This window comes from Lepisma saccharinum, chromosome 19 (assembly GCF_977018435.1).
Source record: "Lepisma saccharinum chromosome 19, izLepSacc3.1, whole genome shotgun sequence".
NCBI lineage: Eukaryota > Metazoa > Arthropoda > Insecta > Zygentoma > Lepismatidae > Lepisma > Lepisma saccharinum.
The window spans coordinates 28,329,833-28,344,971 of record NC_139247.1 but is presented as its reverse complement, the minus strand read 5'-3'; the positions used below and the strand labels follow the sequence as shown (position 1 = coordinate 28,344,971).

The 15,139-nt window shown below is 38.2% G+C and overlaps 1 protein-coding gene across 1 annotated transcript in view; it reads right to left on the bottom strand.

Moving 5' to 3' along the window:
• LOC146002971 (inactive phospholipid phosphatase 7) overlaps positions 1–15,139 on the bottom strand; it is a 58,200-nt gene that overhangs the window by 28,345 nt on the left and 14,716 nt on the right. The window contains exon 2 of the mRNA XM_083141127.1: positions 9,947–10,072. Within this exon, the coding sequence (XP_082997253.1) occupies positions 9,947–10,072 (126 nt within the window). The remainder of the gene's footprint in view (positions 1–9,946; positions 10,073–15,139) is intronic.

Sequence of the window (15,139 nt, the reverse complement as noted above, 5' to 3'; positions counted from 1 at the left end):
ACACTAGAGAATTCATCATGAAACTTTCATATGTTACTCTTGTGGCGTGTCAGTCACACTTAAGGAAAGAAGTTCAAATTATAAACTAATAATAGAAATCAATTTAATTTAGTATTATTATTATAATTATTGTTGTTGTTGTTGTTGTTATATATTCTCAGGGAGACTTTCCTGCTCAATCCACCAGATGAGTGAATCTCCAACACAACTGTTTCTCATTATCTTTTTACACTTCTTTCAGTTAGTGTACTTAAATGCATAGTTATTCTAATTTATTAATAACTTTTACATACCTCATTCAAGAAATACTTTTAAAGGTTAGGGGAAAATTTTAGTCATAAAATTTATGTTGTTTGACTTCTCACGTAGAACTCTAAAATTTTGGATTTGAAAACTGTGGAACCATTTATTCTATGGTTTAAGTGGCAGAATATGAAAGCATAATCTAGTTCCTGTAGTTTACACCCAATTTTTCTGATATAATGCACTTTTTACTTTGGTTATTCTGTTTGAATACTAACTGAACTTTATATTTCTGTTCTTAACAATAAAAATAACAAATCTTTCTGCTTTTTTGTAAATTGAAATGAATGATGCTAATTTCCAGGTGTATTTAGCTGGTGTTCTAAAAATACAGACATCACACTTTCAGACATGTGGTCTGAAGCTTTTGGTCATCCAGCTTTTCGATGTGGGATGACCAAAAACAGGTTTGAATTGTTATTGAATTGCTTATGATTTGACAGCAAAGATACAAGAGCTGAAAGAAAAGCACAAGACAAATTTGCTGCCATTCGTGAACTGTGCAATATACACATGTATTCACATGTCTTTGTTCACAGTACATCACGGTGGATGAACAGCTGTTGAGTTTCCAGGGGTTTTGCCCTTTCAAAATGTATCTTCCAAGTAAATCAGATAAATGTAGATTAAAGATGACAAGACGTACTATATGTGTGCAGCAACATATAGACAAACTAGGAATAAAGAACATTCAATTCCAACCAAATATGTTCTGAACCTCACAAATAATATCCAGGGGAGTAAGAGAAATGTTACTGTCGATAATTGGTTGAGCTCTTGTGAACTCTGTGATATACTGTCTTCTAGAGGTCTTATCATGGTGGGAACAATGAAGAAGAACAAGCCAGATATCCTTCCAGTTATGATTGAGGTGAAGAAAATGGTAATTTGTGCATACACCTTCACCTTTCAAGAGGACAAAATGCTGACTTCATTCATATCTCGGAAACACAAATGTGTAGTGCTATTGTCATATATGCACACAAGTATATCACATAGGTATGGTATTAATCACCAATTCTGTAAATGGTTTGAGGCTTACTTAACTGATCGAACTTCTAGGGTTAAAATTGATTGAAGACTTTCTAAGGAAGGTATGATCAAATCTGGTATTCCAAAGGGATTTTTTTAGGTATTTTATTATTCCCTTATTTATATAAATTATATAGGTAAAGCAATTAAGTATAGCAACTATTTAATGTTTGCAGATAACTTAAAGTTATACAAAGAAATTACAACTAATGAAGACCTTAGGAATCTTCAAGCAGATATTAACTGTCAATAATTGGTTATCACTTAATGGGTTAAATTTAAACAAAGATAAATCCAAACATATAACATTTGTCTGAAAATATAACCAGATATTTACCAAATATTTTATGAAGAATTTTGAAATCGAAAAGGTTGACTATATAAGAGATTTAGGAGTAATATTCGATTCTCATCTGAATTTCAGCTTGCATGTTTTCAAGCTGTTAAAAAGCTAGAGTTATTTTGAGCAACATAATACGTTCATTGTTTGGAACCGGAATTGCACTAAGGGTAATACTCAGCTCTTAGAGAGTGTACAGAAATCGCTAGAAAGATTTATTTATTTTCAATTTAAATTTTTTCGTCTCTATTATGACTATAAGAACATATTACCCACATCGAATCTCTGGTCATTAATAGATAAGAGAGGTAATATTGAATCCACCTTTATAGATAATATTTTGAATAGCAAGATATCATGCCCCAATGTTCTTATAAAATTTGGCCTAAAATCACCAGTATATGGTGTTCGAAAGTATCAAGCAGTAACAGTGATGCATAAGGGTAATGGAAGGAAGTTATTTTTACATGATTTAGTAACTGAGTATAATGTTACCAACAGTGGCTGAATGTATATATGATTTGTTTGGATTCTTTGTTGTATTACATATATCTTAGGAATTGGATTATTTTTCGAGACAGTTTAGATTTTTATATCTTTCTTCCAGTGGCGTAGCATGGACATTTCGGGTGGGAACGCCAAGTCCGAAGGAAGGGTCGGCTCTTTCTTGCTTAATAATTTACTTATGGTATTAGTCACCACAGGTATTGTTTATTTGCCTAAAGTCAGCTGGGTTTTCAATAAAACATCATTCATGCATGTTTTAGCTAGAAAATTAGATTCCTCACTATGCCGCAAATGTTTTGAACTCTGGTGTTTTATACCCTTTTTTATACCTTTCTGCATGATGCAAGTCATTAAAAACCTACCTGAATCACAAGCGCCTCTGCACAACAGTAGACGTCATTGTTGTGGATGATCCAACTACTGATTGATTTGGTTTATTTTACTTCGCTTTTCTACCACTTTTGGTTAATTGCGAATATGAATATGAGTGATGATATTGATGAAGGGATACTGACAAAGAACACCCGTGCTCACGCCGGGATTCGAACCAGGGACCTCTGTCATCTTGGCGCACTGTGCAAAACACTCTGACACGGAGGTGGGTGGATGATCCAAATATCGTACACTCTACTGACGTAACAGTGCCGATTAGTAATTCAGACCACTGTTTATTACATCTTGAGAATGCTGATAAACATTTTAAAATAATTTTGTCCAGAGACAATTCGATGTTAAGAGTTTTCAAATGAATGGTAAACATTTCCATTGACACAATATTAAGCAGTTAGATAATAACGAAATAATAATAATAATAAAACATAATAGTTTTGCAGGTTAAGTGGTAAAGCAGCCACAGGCTGAATTTCTACCACGAGGACTTCACCAACTTACTTGACAAAAACTGTGTTGATATTTTAGTTTCTAATGCACATCGCAGTTCGTGCGATATATTATACAATGCAGTGATCATTAAGAAGCGGTATATTTGAGATTCGTAAAGTTACGTCAGTCAATATTGCATATTGTAGCATCACATAACACGAGTTGCATGAGCGCGAAGAACCAGGTAGGAATTCTACCGCTGTGGTCTGCTTCAGAAGGCAGGAAGGGTCACATGAACCAATCATGGTAGACCTCTGCTGCAGCTCCGTATGCTGGCGTACGAGAGAGCATTTACGCGTGTGCTGTAGAAATCAAAGCTTTCCCTCCAGAAAGGCAGCAAGGAATATAGAGTCTTTTACGCCGAACCTGCTCGGCGTCCGGCCGGGAAAGGCATTGAAAAGAGATGCTACAACGAGTGTTGAGAATGGAGCGTTCCAAGCGGATCGCGAAAAATAGCTATTGTAATGCCATGATGGTCAAACATATATGGAAATAGTCAAGTTTTACTTTATATTCACAGCATTTACGCATTTTTCACATTTTAAATCTGGGAACGCCGGGCGTTCATTTTCTCCTTTACTTTGTGACATTTGCTTATAAGTGTATGCGTAAAGTTGCTGTACTTTGGAACTTTATGTGTACCACACTGTAAATACTGTTTGAAATAAATAAATAGATGAGGAAACTAAAAAAACACAAGTAATCCTCTTCCACAATGAAAGAAAAGGAGGAGTTGATTAGTTTGATCATCTCTGTCATTCGAAGAGCGTAGCTATAAAAACAAAGAAGTGGCTCTTATGAGTTTTCTGGGGGATGTTAGATGCTGCAGCAATAAATGCATATGTAATTTTCAGATGTAATTCTAAGGACAGGAAAATAATCAAGCACTCCAATTTTCTGAAAAATATTCGCCCTAGGACTATGTGAAGAACAATACCAATGCCAATGCTTTATTGACAGATTTCTTTTTGTAAGTATCCGGACCATTGAGCCCTTGACTTACTATCATGTTCTTACAAATTAATGTATGTACAACATTGCTCTTGCTATAAACGGGTCTACTGTGGCCGGGATTTGGAAAATAGTTCATTCGTATTATTTCACTAATTTGAAATTGTTGAGTTCATGGGTACCTGGGGGAAATCCTGGGGGGTAAAGGCAGTCAGGGGCGTGATGCTGATCACATCACCCCCACTCACGACCGGATCAAGAAAGTGTGGGGCGTTACCCCCACACCCCCTAAACGCCTTCATGGCATGGTGCTATGCACAGTGGAACACTTTACCTTTTTTTTTTACCTTTTTTACCTTGTTATCATTTTGCATTGACAGAGGCGGAAAATAATCACTACTCCCTCTGTCCCATAATTATAGTCCGGTATGCCAAAATTGTAGTAGTACAGGAATTACAGATGAAGAGGCAGATGGAAAGCACACTGATGAGGAGAGGCACAGTAGATCAGTCTTCAAGATTGGGAAGAGGAACAACGTGACCTTATCGCAACGAGCAAGAAATACCACCCAGACGATTACCAAAAGGAGGCGTTCGGTTGCAACACACCAGTGTGGCACTGTATGCCAACCGGTCTAGCAAGGCACGCTGCAAATCGTTAGTAGAGCACTCCTTCAGTGAGTACATGTGAGAAGAACAGCCATGAACACACAACCCATGATAGAAAGCGACAGGGGTAGCAAGAACCTCACGGACAGTAAACGACAGGCAGCGTACAAGTTTCTCTTTGAAAACAGTATGGCTGGCGTAGTGAAGAAAGGTGCCATGACAAGTGCAGCTGAGAAATTTCATGTAAGTATGAGAACAGTACGTCATATTTGGCAACAGGGGCAGCAATCATTGAAAAATGGGGCCATTTGTGCTATGGTTGCATCTCGGATGAAAGGCAAAGTCGGACCAAAGAAGAAGGATCTCGCCCTACAACGACTACAGCACCTACCGCTGCGAAAGCGGCAGAATATTCGTTCAATGGCAGTGGCGCTGAATGTTGCTAAGAGTACCCTACACAGGCATCTGAAGGCAGGAGAGATCAGAGTGCATACGAATGTGCTGAAGCCATTATTGACTGATAGCAACAAGACGGACCATCTAAAATTTGCCTTGTCAATACTGGATCCTACCACAGTCGCATGTCCTGAAAGCGGAAATCCGAAGTTCAACATGATGATGGAGACAGTTCATGTGGATGAAAAATTGTTCTACCTGTGAGAAATTGTACTTGCTGCCCAATGAACCAGACCCGCAGTGAACATGTAAAAGCAAATCTTTTTATTCCCAACATCATGTTTCTGGCTGCCGTCGCCCGGCCTCGTTGAGATCCTGGTCGCAAGCAGTGGTTTAATGGTAAGTTAGGCATTTGGCCGTTCGTCAGCAAGGAACTTGCCAAGAGGAACAGTAGGAATCGTCCTGCTGGTACAATGGTCACCAAACCATTAACTGTTACCAAAGATGTTTACCGGGACATGCTCATCAACAAGTTAATGCCAGCCATAGATGCACAATGGCCTCATGGACTGTGCGCAGGGAGAATCCAGGTGTCCGTTCAGCAGGACAATGCGTGTCCGCATATCGTTCCCAATGACCGCACCTGGATGGATGCTGCAGCAGCCAGTGGAATCACTTTGGATCTCGTATGCCAACCGGCAGACACTCCGGACATGAATGTTTTAGATCTGGGGTACTTCCGGGCAATTCAGTCTCTCCAGCATCAGGCAGCTCCACAAACTATTGATGAGTTGATTGCCGCCATTGAAACATCTTTCTGATCTGACACGCGACAAGCTCAACAACAGCTTTTTCACTTTGCAGTCCTGTCTCACTAGATCTAGCTCATTGATGGGATGACAACCTTCCTGGACCAACAATCCCTTTCGTCTTGATGTTTTATTTTGTCGAACTTCTTGGTCACTTTGTATTGATCCTGGATTGATTACTTTTTATTTAGGTTCTTTTGGATACTTGATCGGCCAATTTGTACTGATCCTTGAGTAATAAAGTTGTATGACTCATTCCCGTGTTTCATTTTCTTCTTCTGTATACACCAATGTCACAGTTTGAATATCGGACAATTATTATGGAACAACAAACAAAGGTGTACCGGACAATAATTATGGGACAGAGGGAGTATTATTTTTCAAAGCATACAATAGTTCGGTAAACTCATGAAAAGTTCTAATCACAAACTTCATCATGTTAAAGACAAATTAAACATAAAGTAACCACATAGAATAGTAATAATGACAACAATATGTAAAGTAACAACAAAATCACAACCTCTGCTTTTATAGCTACACTATCAAGGAGCACTAATCTACCCCATTCAAAACAGTACTTTGGAAGTACTCATAAATGTGGAGTAAAAGTAAGACATAACATAATAATACAATAGCATTTTTTTTAAAAAATTTAGATCTGTCCAAAATTTCAGGGCATGAACTGGGACATCCGGGCCTGTGGTCGAGTCGCAATGCCCCAACCCGCTGGATTTGGATGCTGTTGTATCTGAGCACAGAAGTTGTAACAGATGGTTGAACAAAATCTACTTCAAGGTTCTCATGTATTTGGGAGATGAGAGTATCTCGGCTATGTCCAGTTATAAGTTCGGTAATCTGCAATTTCTGTATGACCGATGACCCAAAGCTGGTGCTGCATACAGGAGTGTGGGATGTATCATTATCTTATACACATGCAAGTAAGTCTTCAGTCCCAAGGTAGGATTTTGGAAAACTGGGTACAGATGTCCAATCCAGGTTTGTGCTTTTGCTGTTACAGTTGATATATGTTTATGAAAATTTAGTCTTCAGTCAAAAACCACTCCTAGATATGTTGTAGAAGTCTTGGCCTGTTTATGAAAATTTAGTCTTCAGTCAAAAACCACTCCTAGATATGTTGTAGAAGTCTTGTCCTGGAGTTGTAGAATCTTTGGTGGTTGCCTGTGTCGATGTGTAAATAAAACTGCCGCACTCTTCAGTGAATTATATGTCATGCGCCAGCGAGTAGACCAATCTTCCAACTCTAATAGTTGTTGTCTTATCTTGCTGTAGCATAGTTCTTGTATGTGAAGAAAATTTGAATACAAGAATGGTGAATCAGAGCCTTCCAAGGCAACTCAGAAGCAACATTCACAAAGTACTTGGTTGTGAAGAGGATCAAACAAATGTTACTGTAACAATTGGGTGACGACCTGAACGATGTGCGTACTGTCCTCGAACCAAGGACTGTAAAGGTTTAGCAACTTGCTTTTCCTGTTCAAAAAGCCTGTGTGCAGAATATAAGAATAATATTTGTGAAGATTGCAAACCGAAATACATGAAATGCTCAACTAGAAATGCCTAATATCCAAACGAGGAAAAACAAAATTGTTATTGTTTGTATTATTAGTTTCAGTGCTACATGAACCAAATTGATATTAAGATTTTTTTTGTGAACTTAATGTGCACATATATATGTATGATTTGTTTATTTCAAGTTAAATATTTCGAAAATCTAATAAAGGGAAAACACTAATTACTCACATAAAAAAAACATGTGGGTAATAATAGTGCTCTATAAATTGTATTGTTTGACAAAATTTCTACTCTTGTGAACTTAATATGTACAAATATAAATGATTTGTGTCTTTGAAGTTAAATAAATAACATTCAATATCTAAAAAAAAAATCGTTCAAATGGAGGGTCATGGGTCACCCCATATTGTGGTTCTAGTTCCAAGACATGCACATTGTGGTTCTAGGGATAAAGCACATGCTTGAAACTCTTGGGGCATGACAGGCTATACAGGTGGTAGCCTAGGCTACCAGCTGCTAAAGGTTAAAATGTGACCATTATTTTTGAGAGGGAGGGGGATCATCCTGTCAAGTATAAAAGTTTGCCTCCATTGCCAGAGTTTCTTGTGTCTATTGTAGGGGGATTTCCAGGATTCCTGCTCTCAATTCATACCATACCTGTGTCAGCCCTGCACTCAAGAGTTTTAGTAATATTTACAACCAAAAAGATAATTGGATTGAGAATATAAACTATGCAAAATATTGGTTGGAACATATAAGTATATGTCTAACAAAGTTACAATTCACTGTAAGTTAAAAGAAAAAATGCTCGATCTTGTTTGCAGATTGCCCAACTTATAACTGGAGATAGCCGAGATACTCTCATCTTCCAAATACATGAGAACCTTGAACTAGATTTTGTTCAACCAGTCTGGAATGTAAACTTAATTACAGTTGCTTAATGAACCATATTACTGTGATGTCACATTGAGTCCAAACAAACCCATCATGTGGTGTTCCAGCTTCCGATCTGGGAGCCCGAGCCAATAGGCTGTAGCGATGTGGTAGTAAAGCTTTAGAAGCATGTTGGGCCTATTTTCTTCAGAAATGCATGATTTCTTTGTTATTCTTTACCTTATCCTCTGTGACATACTGCATGTGTAATTTATCGACGTATTCTCCAGAATCTCATTTTGATATTAGTGTATGATACTCATCACAATTATCTTTCATAACTGCTGTCACAATTTTAAAACTTGCCCCTTGTGATGGAAAATCCAATCTTATCACATATGGAAACACCACATGAGAGGTTTGTTTGGATTCAATATTGCTCAGTTGTCTACTGGTGACATCAGCACTAAAATGACCCATTCTGCCTGCTTTTGCACATGACAATTACTCAGTGGCGATTCGTGGCTTTTTCGGAGTGTAGGAAGAAGTTATGGTAAACAGTGGAAGGTTTGAAAAATGCGTTCAATTACATTCACCATTCACACGTATTGTTTGTACTATCCTTTGCATTTAGAATGTTAGCTGCAGACCCATGCTCAAGATATAGCAAGGGGACCTTGCTCCTCACTTTGAACTATAAAATATTTAAGTGTGAACCTATAACAACCGATGAAAATAACATTGAAGATATTTCAGATTTTGCAAGAATTTTGATTTTCTTCCACCTCCCTCTTCTGTTGAGTGAGGATAAATAGTGCTGCTTAAAATCTGAAATTATGCTAAATGCTTCAAAATTGTGCTAGGATTTATTATTAATTATTTTTTTTTCAGATAACTGTAATTCTGCATCTACATTTCTAGAGATTTGAACTTCCATTACTTATTATTAATTGTTATCTAATAGAGTAAAATTTTCCACAAAATTGTTTAAAATGGTCCAACAAACAAAATGAGTTCAACATAGAACTTAAAAAGGTTTGAGAAAATTGTTTACCCCCAAATTTCTACCAATTTCCTACCATAAAATCTCCTGACGAACTAAATCGGGCAAAAAGATAGAGGATGGATTGTGGTATGGTTCTAAAAAGCTTGCCGCTGGGTTGGCATACTCCCTTTCGTTTGAAACATGTCTGCTGGTGAAATAGAAATAAGATTTTGAGATAATTTTATTTTCATTTCCTGAAAACATATTCCCTTGAATTCGATTTCCCTCTCCCAGGGACTGGTGTTTGCAGATTATGCTAGATTTAACCATTATGCCAAAAGCAGGGGGGTGGGTTCTAACTGTTCTTGGTTTAGTACCATTTTGCTGGGGTTGGCATCGCTGATTGAGAAAAGTCTTGCTGGTTCCTCGGTTCTGCGCCAATCTGCGCAACCTCCCTCCCCCTTCTCTTCACTGCCCTTTCCACTCCCACCCATCTGTCTGTAGGATGACCGCCTATGTTCCTCACTTCCAACATGGAGGAATCGCCCCTGCAATTACTCTCAGGTATGCAACAGGTCTCAAAACTCCTTAGATTACAAAATAGTGGTATTTGGAAGGGGCAGATGAAAGGTAATTTTAAGTTCTGGTTTTGAAGGAAAGGGCATATCCACCATAATCAAACAAATACATGGAATTGCTTAACTACTAATTCTGATTCAAACTTACAATTATGATCTTGTATGGGAATTCCATGAGCCCCAGTGGAAGCAAAAAATCATCCATAAATACACAGAAGGCATCTGACATGGCAGCATCAAAGTCCAAAAAATTCTTGATATCAGTTTCTCCACCCTGCAACAACAATCAAAAATCGTTCAGATGTTTCATTAATTAAAATAACAGAATTTTAAATACAGTGTTCGGCAGTAGAATACATATTTTCAATTCTGCATTGTTAACTTATAGGATTTCAGTGCTTGTATTTTGTTTTCATACAGCTTCAAGCAATTTGTGTGGTATAATCCATACAGGATTGTGTTCCATGAAAAGCAATCATTTAAAGTAGCATATTGCGTTGCACTGTCAATTTTTCATAATACATCAATTCATACTTAATGGTCTCAAGACACTCAAGCAGGGATGAAGGTGAGCTGAAATTCACAAGAGTTTCATTCCCGCAAGTCCGTTTCGTGCCAGAACTTGGTTCCTGCTCTGATATTGAACATTTAATTTTTGAATACACTATACACAAGAGTCCATTTTTTGTTACATTAATTCTCATAAACAATAAATGAAGGGAAAAAGATAAAGTTCTTGTACTAAATTTGTCTCTGTCAGCAGGCAGTGTGAAAATTTAGAAAAAATAATATACCTAGTCTGGCCATAAATACTGTTACAAACTTTCGGCTTGGACTGTACATCTGGAAGTCAGGCTCATGAACCATGCTTGTGCTGAAGCTCACTCCTGACCATTGTGTGTTCAACTGTGAAAGAGTAAGTGTGTGTCTTCTTGTGCTTAACATGGAGAGGGGCGAATGTGATAACAGAGTAGCCGTGCTCTGCATATGATTGGAAAGTCCCACTGAGATTTTCCAGCCCATAAAAACCCTGAAGATCAGCAAAAGGTTTGTGTATCAGACAATCCAGAGATTCACTGAGACTGTAAGCATGAAAGATCGTCCAAGAGTTAGTCGACTTCACACTGTATGAACAGCGGCGGCTGTTAAAGCTCTGGTGGCTTGCGTTCGCCAAAATCCCATCCAGAAGCAAGTGATAATGGCACAGAAACTGAACATTTCACAACAATCAATGTCCAGGGTACTTAATGAAGACCTTAGACTTGGTTTGATTGAGTTGGTGTTTTAAGTCCATTTTATGCACAGTAAGGCTAATCGGGACTGGACCTACAGTTTAAAGTGGGATCCAAACCACTATGTGCCTCCACCGGGTATCAAAGCCGGGACCCCTTGATTACAAGGCGACGACACCTTAGACTTGGAGCTTACCGGTGGAGTACTGGTACATTTCCTGATGCCACAAGTGAAGAAGCAGAGGAAACTGAAATCGATATGGCTTCTGCAGCGGTATGGCAAAAATTTGAATTGCAGTATCTTTTCCACTGAGGAGAAAGTGTTCACCACTGAAGAAAGTTTTAAACGCCAAAATGAAGAGGTATATGCTTAAAGCTCTCGAGAAGTTCATGACAGAGTTCCCAAAGTTCAGAGATACCACCAGCCCTCCTCAGTCATGGTTTGGTGGGGGGTGAGCTATGAGGGTTTCACCAGGCTTAAGTTTTGTGAAAAGGGCTTAAAAACCAGTGCAAAAGTGTATGTGGAAAGTGTCCTGAGCCGCCCTCGTGATGCTGTGGAACCAAACAATGTTTCACAATGAACCCTGGTGCTTCCAGAAAGATTCTGCCCCAGTTCATAAAGTGAGGTGGCTAGAGGCCAAGATACCTGATTTCATCTCCACTGTTGATTGGCCATCTTATAGCCACAGGATATCAATACCCTGGACTACAAACTGTGGTTAGTGCTAGAGGGGACTGTTTGCAAGAAGGCGCACCCTACAATTCAAAGTTAAAATCTCTATAATGGCAGCAGGGGCGGACTTTCCCATCGAGACCATCCATGCTGCAATAGATGTCTGGCCAGAGAGACTTCGGGCCTGTGCATTGGCATACCGGGGGAGGGGGCTACAGCACCCCCGAAATTTTTAGAAAATAAGAAAATCAAATGAAGGTAAGTAATGAAGTTGGAAATAAAAATTTAAAATTACCCCCATAACCATTTTTGTGTTTGAATAACTTTGAAAACGAAGGTTTAAATCTTTAATTGGAGCTCATATCTCATATAAAATAAAACGCCAACAATGGGGTATCACCAAAATTGATTTATGCCGATGTATGATCCAAGCAAATATTTAATCTTACTCTGTTCAGTAAAGGTTAGATTCATGACACTGAACCCGCATTCGCATTCAGCTGTAAATATTGGTACAATTTTAATTGAATTCGCTTAATCCTTTTGTTTTTCTTTGTAGATGTGAAAATATTTCACTAGTGACGAACATATGTTTTCACTTACATTAAACTTCACCTGACATGTCTCCATAAAACACACGTTCATCTTCAAGCCAAGTGAGTGTGCATTTAATAGGACTACATGCGAAAACAAAACCTAAGTTTTCAAACCGACTCTTCATATTGTGCACCAAAGATGGACAAAATTACTTCCTGAACTACCGGTCCCATACGCGATCAATCCATCTTTTTCAATGTTTCAAGAGTAGCCATGCCAATTTCTTGCTTTGCTCTAAGAACTTAAGCATTTTGGTTTTGCATATACAATGATAGTACTTTCACTACTTGTATAGAGTCTTAAAATATCGCAAATTCCATTATAAATAACTACTTTGACAATAAATTTAAAACGTAAAATATTGTAACAAGAACAAAAAAAGTAAAACTATTTTCCTGCGATTTGTGTTAGCATTTATGTAAATAATTAAATGAAACTGTTAAATATTGTAAATATTAGTTATTTTTATTTTTCACCCATGCCCTCGCCGGGACTCGAAACCAAGACCTCCGGATCAAAGCGAGTTAAGCCAACCACCAACACGCTCGGCTACCGAGGCCGGCATAAAACTGTTAGGTTGGCCTCTTAATGTAAATACATACTTTTCAATAAAAATGTTAACTGTTATCAGTGGCGTGCCCAGGTTTTTCGAAAGGAGGGGGTTAGATATACATTTTTTAGTAGTCAGCCCCATTTTGCCATTTTTTCTGCATTTGATGTTCTTTTTCTAGGAATACTGGGCCAAAGGGGGGTTAGAACCCCTACCAACCCCCCCTTGGGTACGCCACTGATTGTTATCTAAAAAACAAATTAGCCGACACAAAAGACATAAAGGGACTTTGCAACATTTTCTAAGCGTTTTTCATGTTACATTTCATTTGCATGCACGGATGGTGTGCGGATTGTCTTTGTACCTATACTTTATGCTGCTTAAAAACTGCTATACGAAGACGTAATTTTTATTTTTAAAAAAGGGAAGGAGTGAGCCATTCATTCATTTATTTCAGCGATCAGAGTCCCCCTTCCCCCCAATAATTTTGACAAGTCGGCGCTGCTGATCAGATAGATCATATATCAATAGACAAAAGACATTGTAGTGATATATTAGACGTACGGAGCTATAGAGGAGCAAATATAGACTCTGATTATTATCTAGAGCATTCCCTGACATTCGCTACGAGACTTGGCGGCAAGCTGCCAGGCATCAGCGCTTGTCTTTCCCGGTGAACGGCTCAGCGACAGTCGCTAGAGTCGGCTATTAAAATTACAGTTATCATATTGTGGAGTAACCTTGACTACAGAAGGTGTTGAAAATGATGTCCCTCTGCTGCAACACATTCCTGGCCTCTCCGAAGGAAATTGGCATTGACACGTGCAAGTTCGTCTACTGTAATTCTCCCGATTTTTCGTACAATACTCTCTTTTAACTCACGGATGGTGTGCGGATTGTCTTTGTACCTATACTTTTTTCTTTTTTCTTTCCACTTTTATTCAGAACTGACCCTGTTACTCTAAACTTTTTTACGAGATTTAATATAAACGACTGTCACGGACCCGTTCACCGGGAAAGACAAGCGCTGATGCCGGGCCGCTTGCCACCGAGTCTCGTAGCGAATGTCAGGGAATTCTCTGTAGTAACCATGAGATATAGACAGCGGATCTCAAACACAGTGGCGTCACGTACGGTTCACATACGGGTGTTCACAATAAAGCTTTTATACTCAATGGAGATTTACTCGCTCTCCCTTGTAACTTCATCTTTAATTGAAAAAGTAAGAATAACAGTTCAACTTATTTTCAACAATTTCCCACAAAAATCACGTATATTTGAAGTAATATAAGATTTTTTATTCAATTAATACCCTTTTAATTATGTAATTTGCAATTAGAAATGGCTAGTGCAAACTAATAAGTATAACATGCAATCTCAGGTATGTACAACGCAAGGCTACCATACTTCTGAATCTACTTTCTATTACACCGGCTATATGTTAACCAACGACATTCATTCAGCATTGAAAACACGTGCATCGTTAGCGGGACAGAGTTTAAACCACCAAACAACAGATTTTATTAAATTATTCAACTAGTCTCTTGTAATTTATGAAAAAATCAAGGTTTCATTTTAAGGGTGGACATTATTTTTATGTTATTTTTAAAATTTTAGGTTATTTTTTTATAATTTTGAGGTAATTCTACTGGTCATTTTTTGTAGATTTCTTAGGTCATCAACTTCCGAGCTCTAGCCATTAAGCTGTAGAGCAGGAGTGGAGTAGCCCCATACTTTGAGAAGTAAAAATACCGTAAATACTGTGGACGAATGCCCTCGTTTCCAGATAACTACCTCCTCCTTCTTCTGCCATGATTACAAAGTAATACCGCACGAATTAGCTGACAAGAGGTTTCACACTGCATGAACGCGACCGACGAAGCCTCATTTCCGCCACTCTTACCACAACCAGTGTGCGAATTAAGCTTTTTGCTTTGGGGGAATGCCCCCAATCAGTGTCGTATTTGTAATTTCCTTTCCTGGGGGGGAGGTTATTTTAGGTATGCAAATTTGTATGTTGCCAGTTAGTAAACTCTACTGTTGCCTGCCAGCTCTAAGTACCTAGAACATTTAACCTTATGATAACATTTAGATGTAATTTAGAAACAGTATGTTTACATTCTAAGATAACCCATATACAAAAAAAAACCTATTGAACTACCGAGAAAACTTGACCAAATGTCTATTGCGCCTTCAACTCAACGACGGCGTGGGGCGAAAAGTGTGATCTACGTACCTCCAACGAATAAGGTTTTTGAAAGAAATCAACTCTTTTTGCCATGCCGGTAG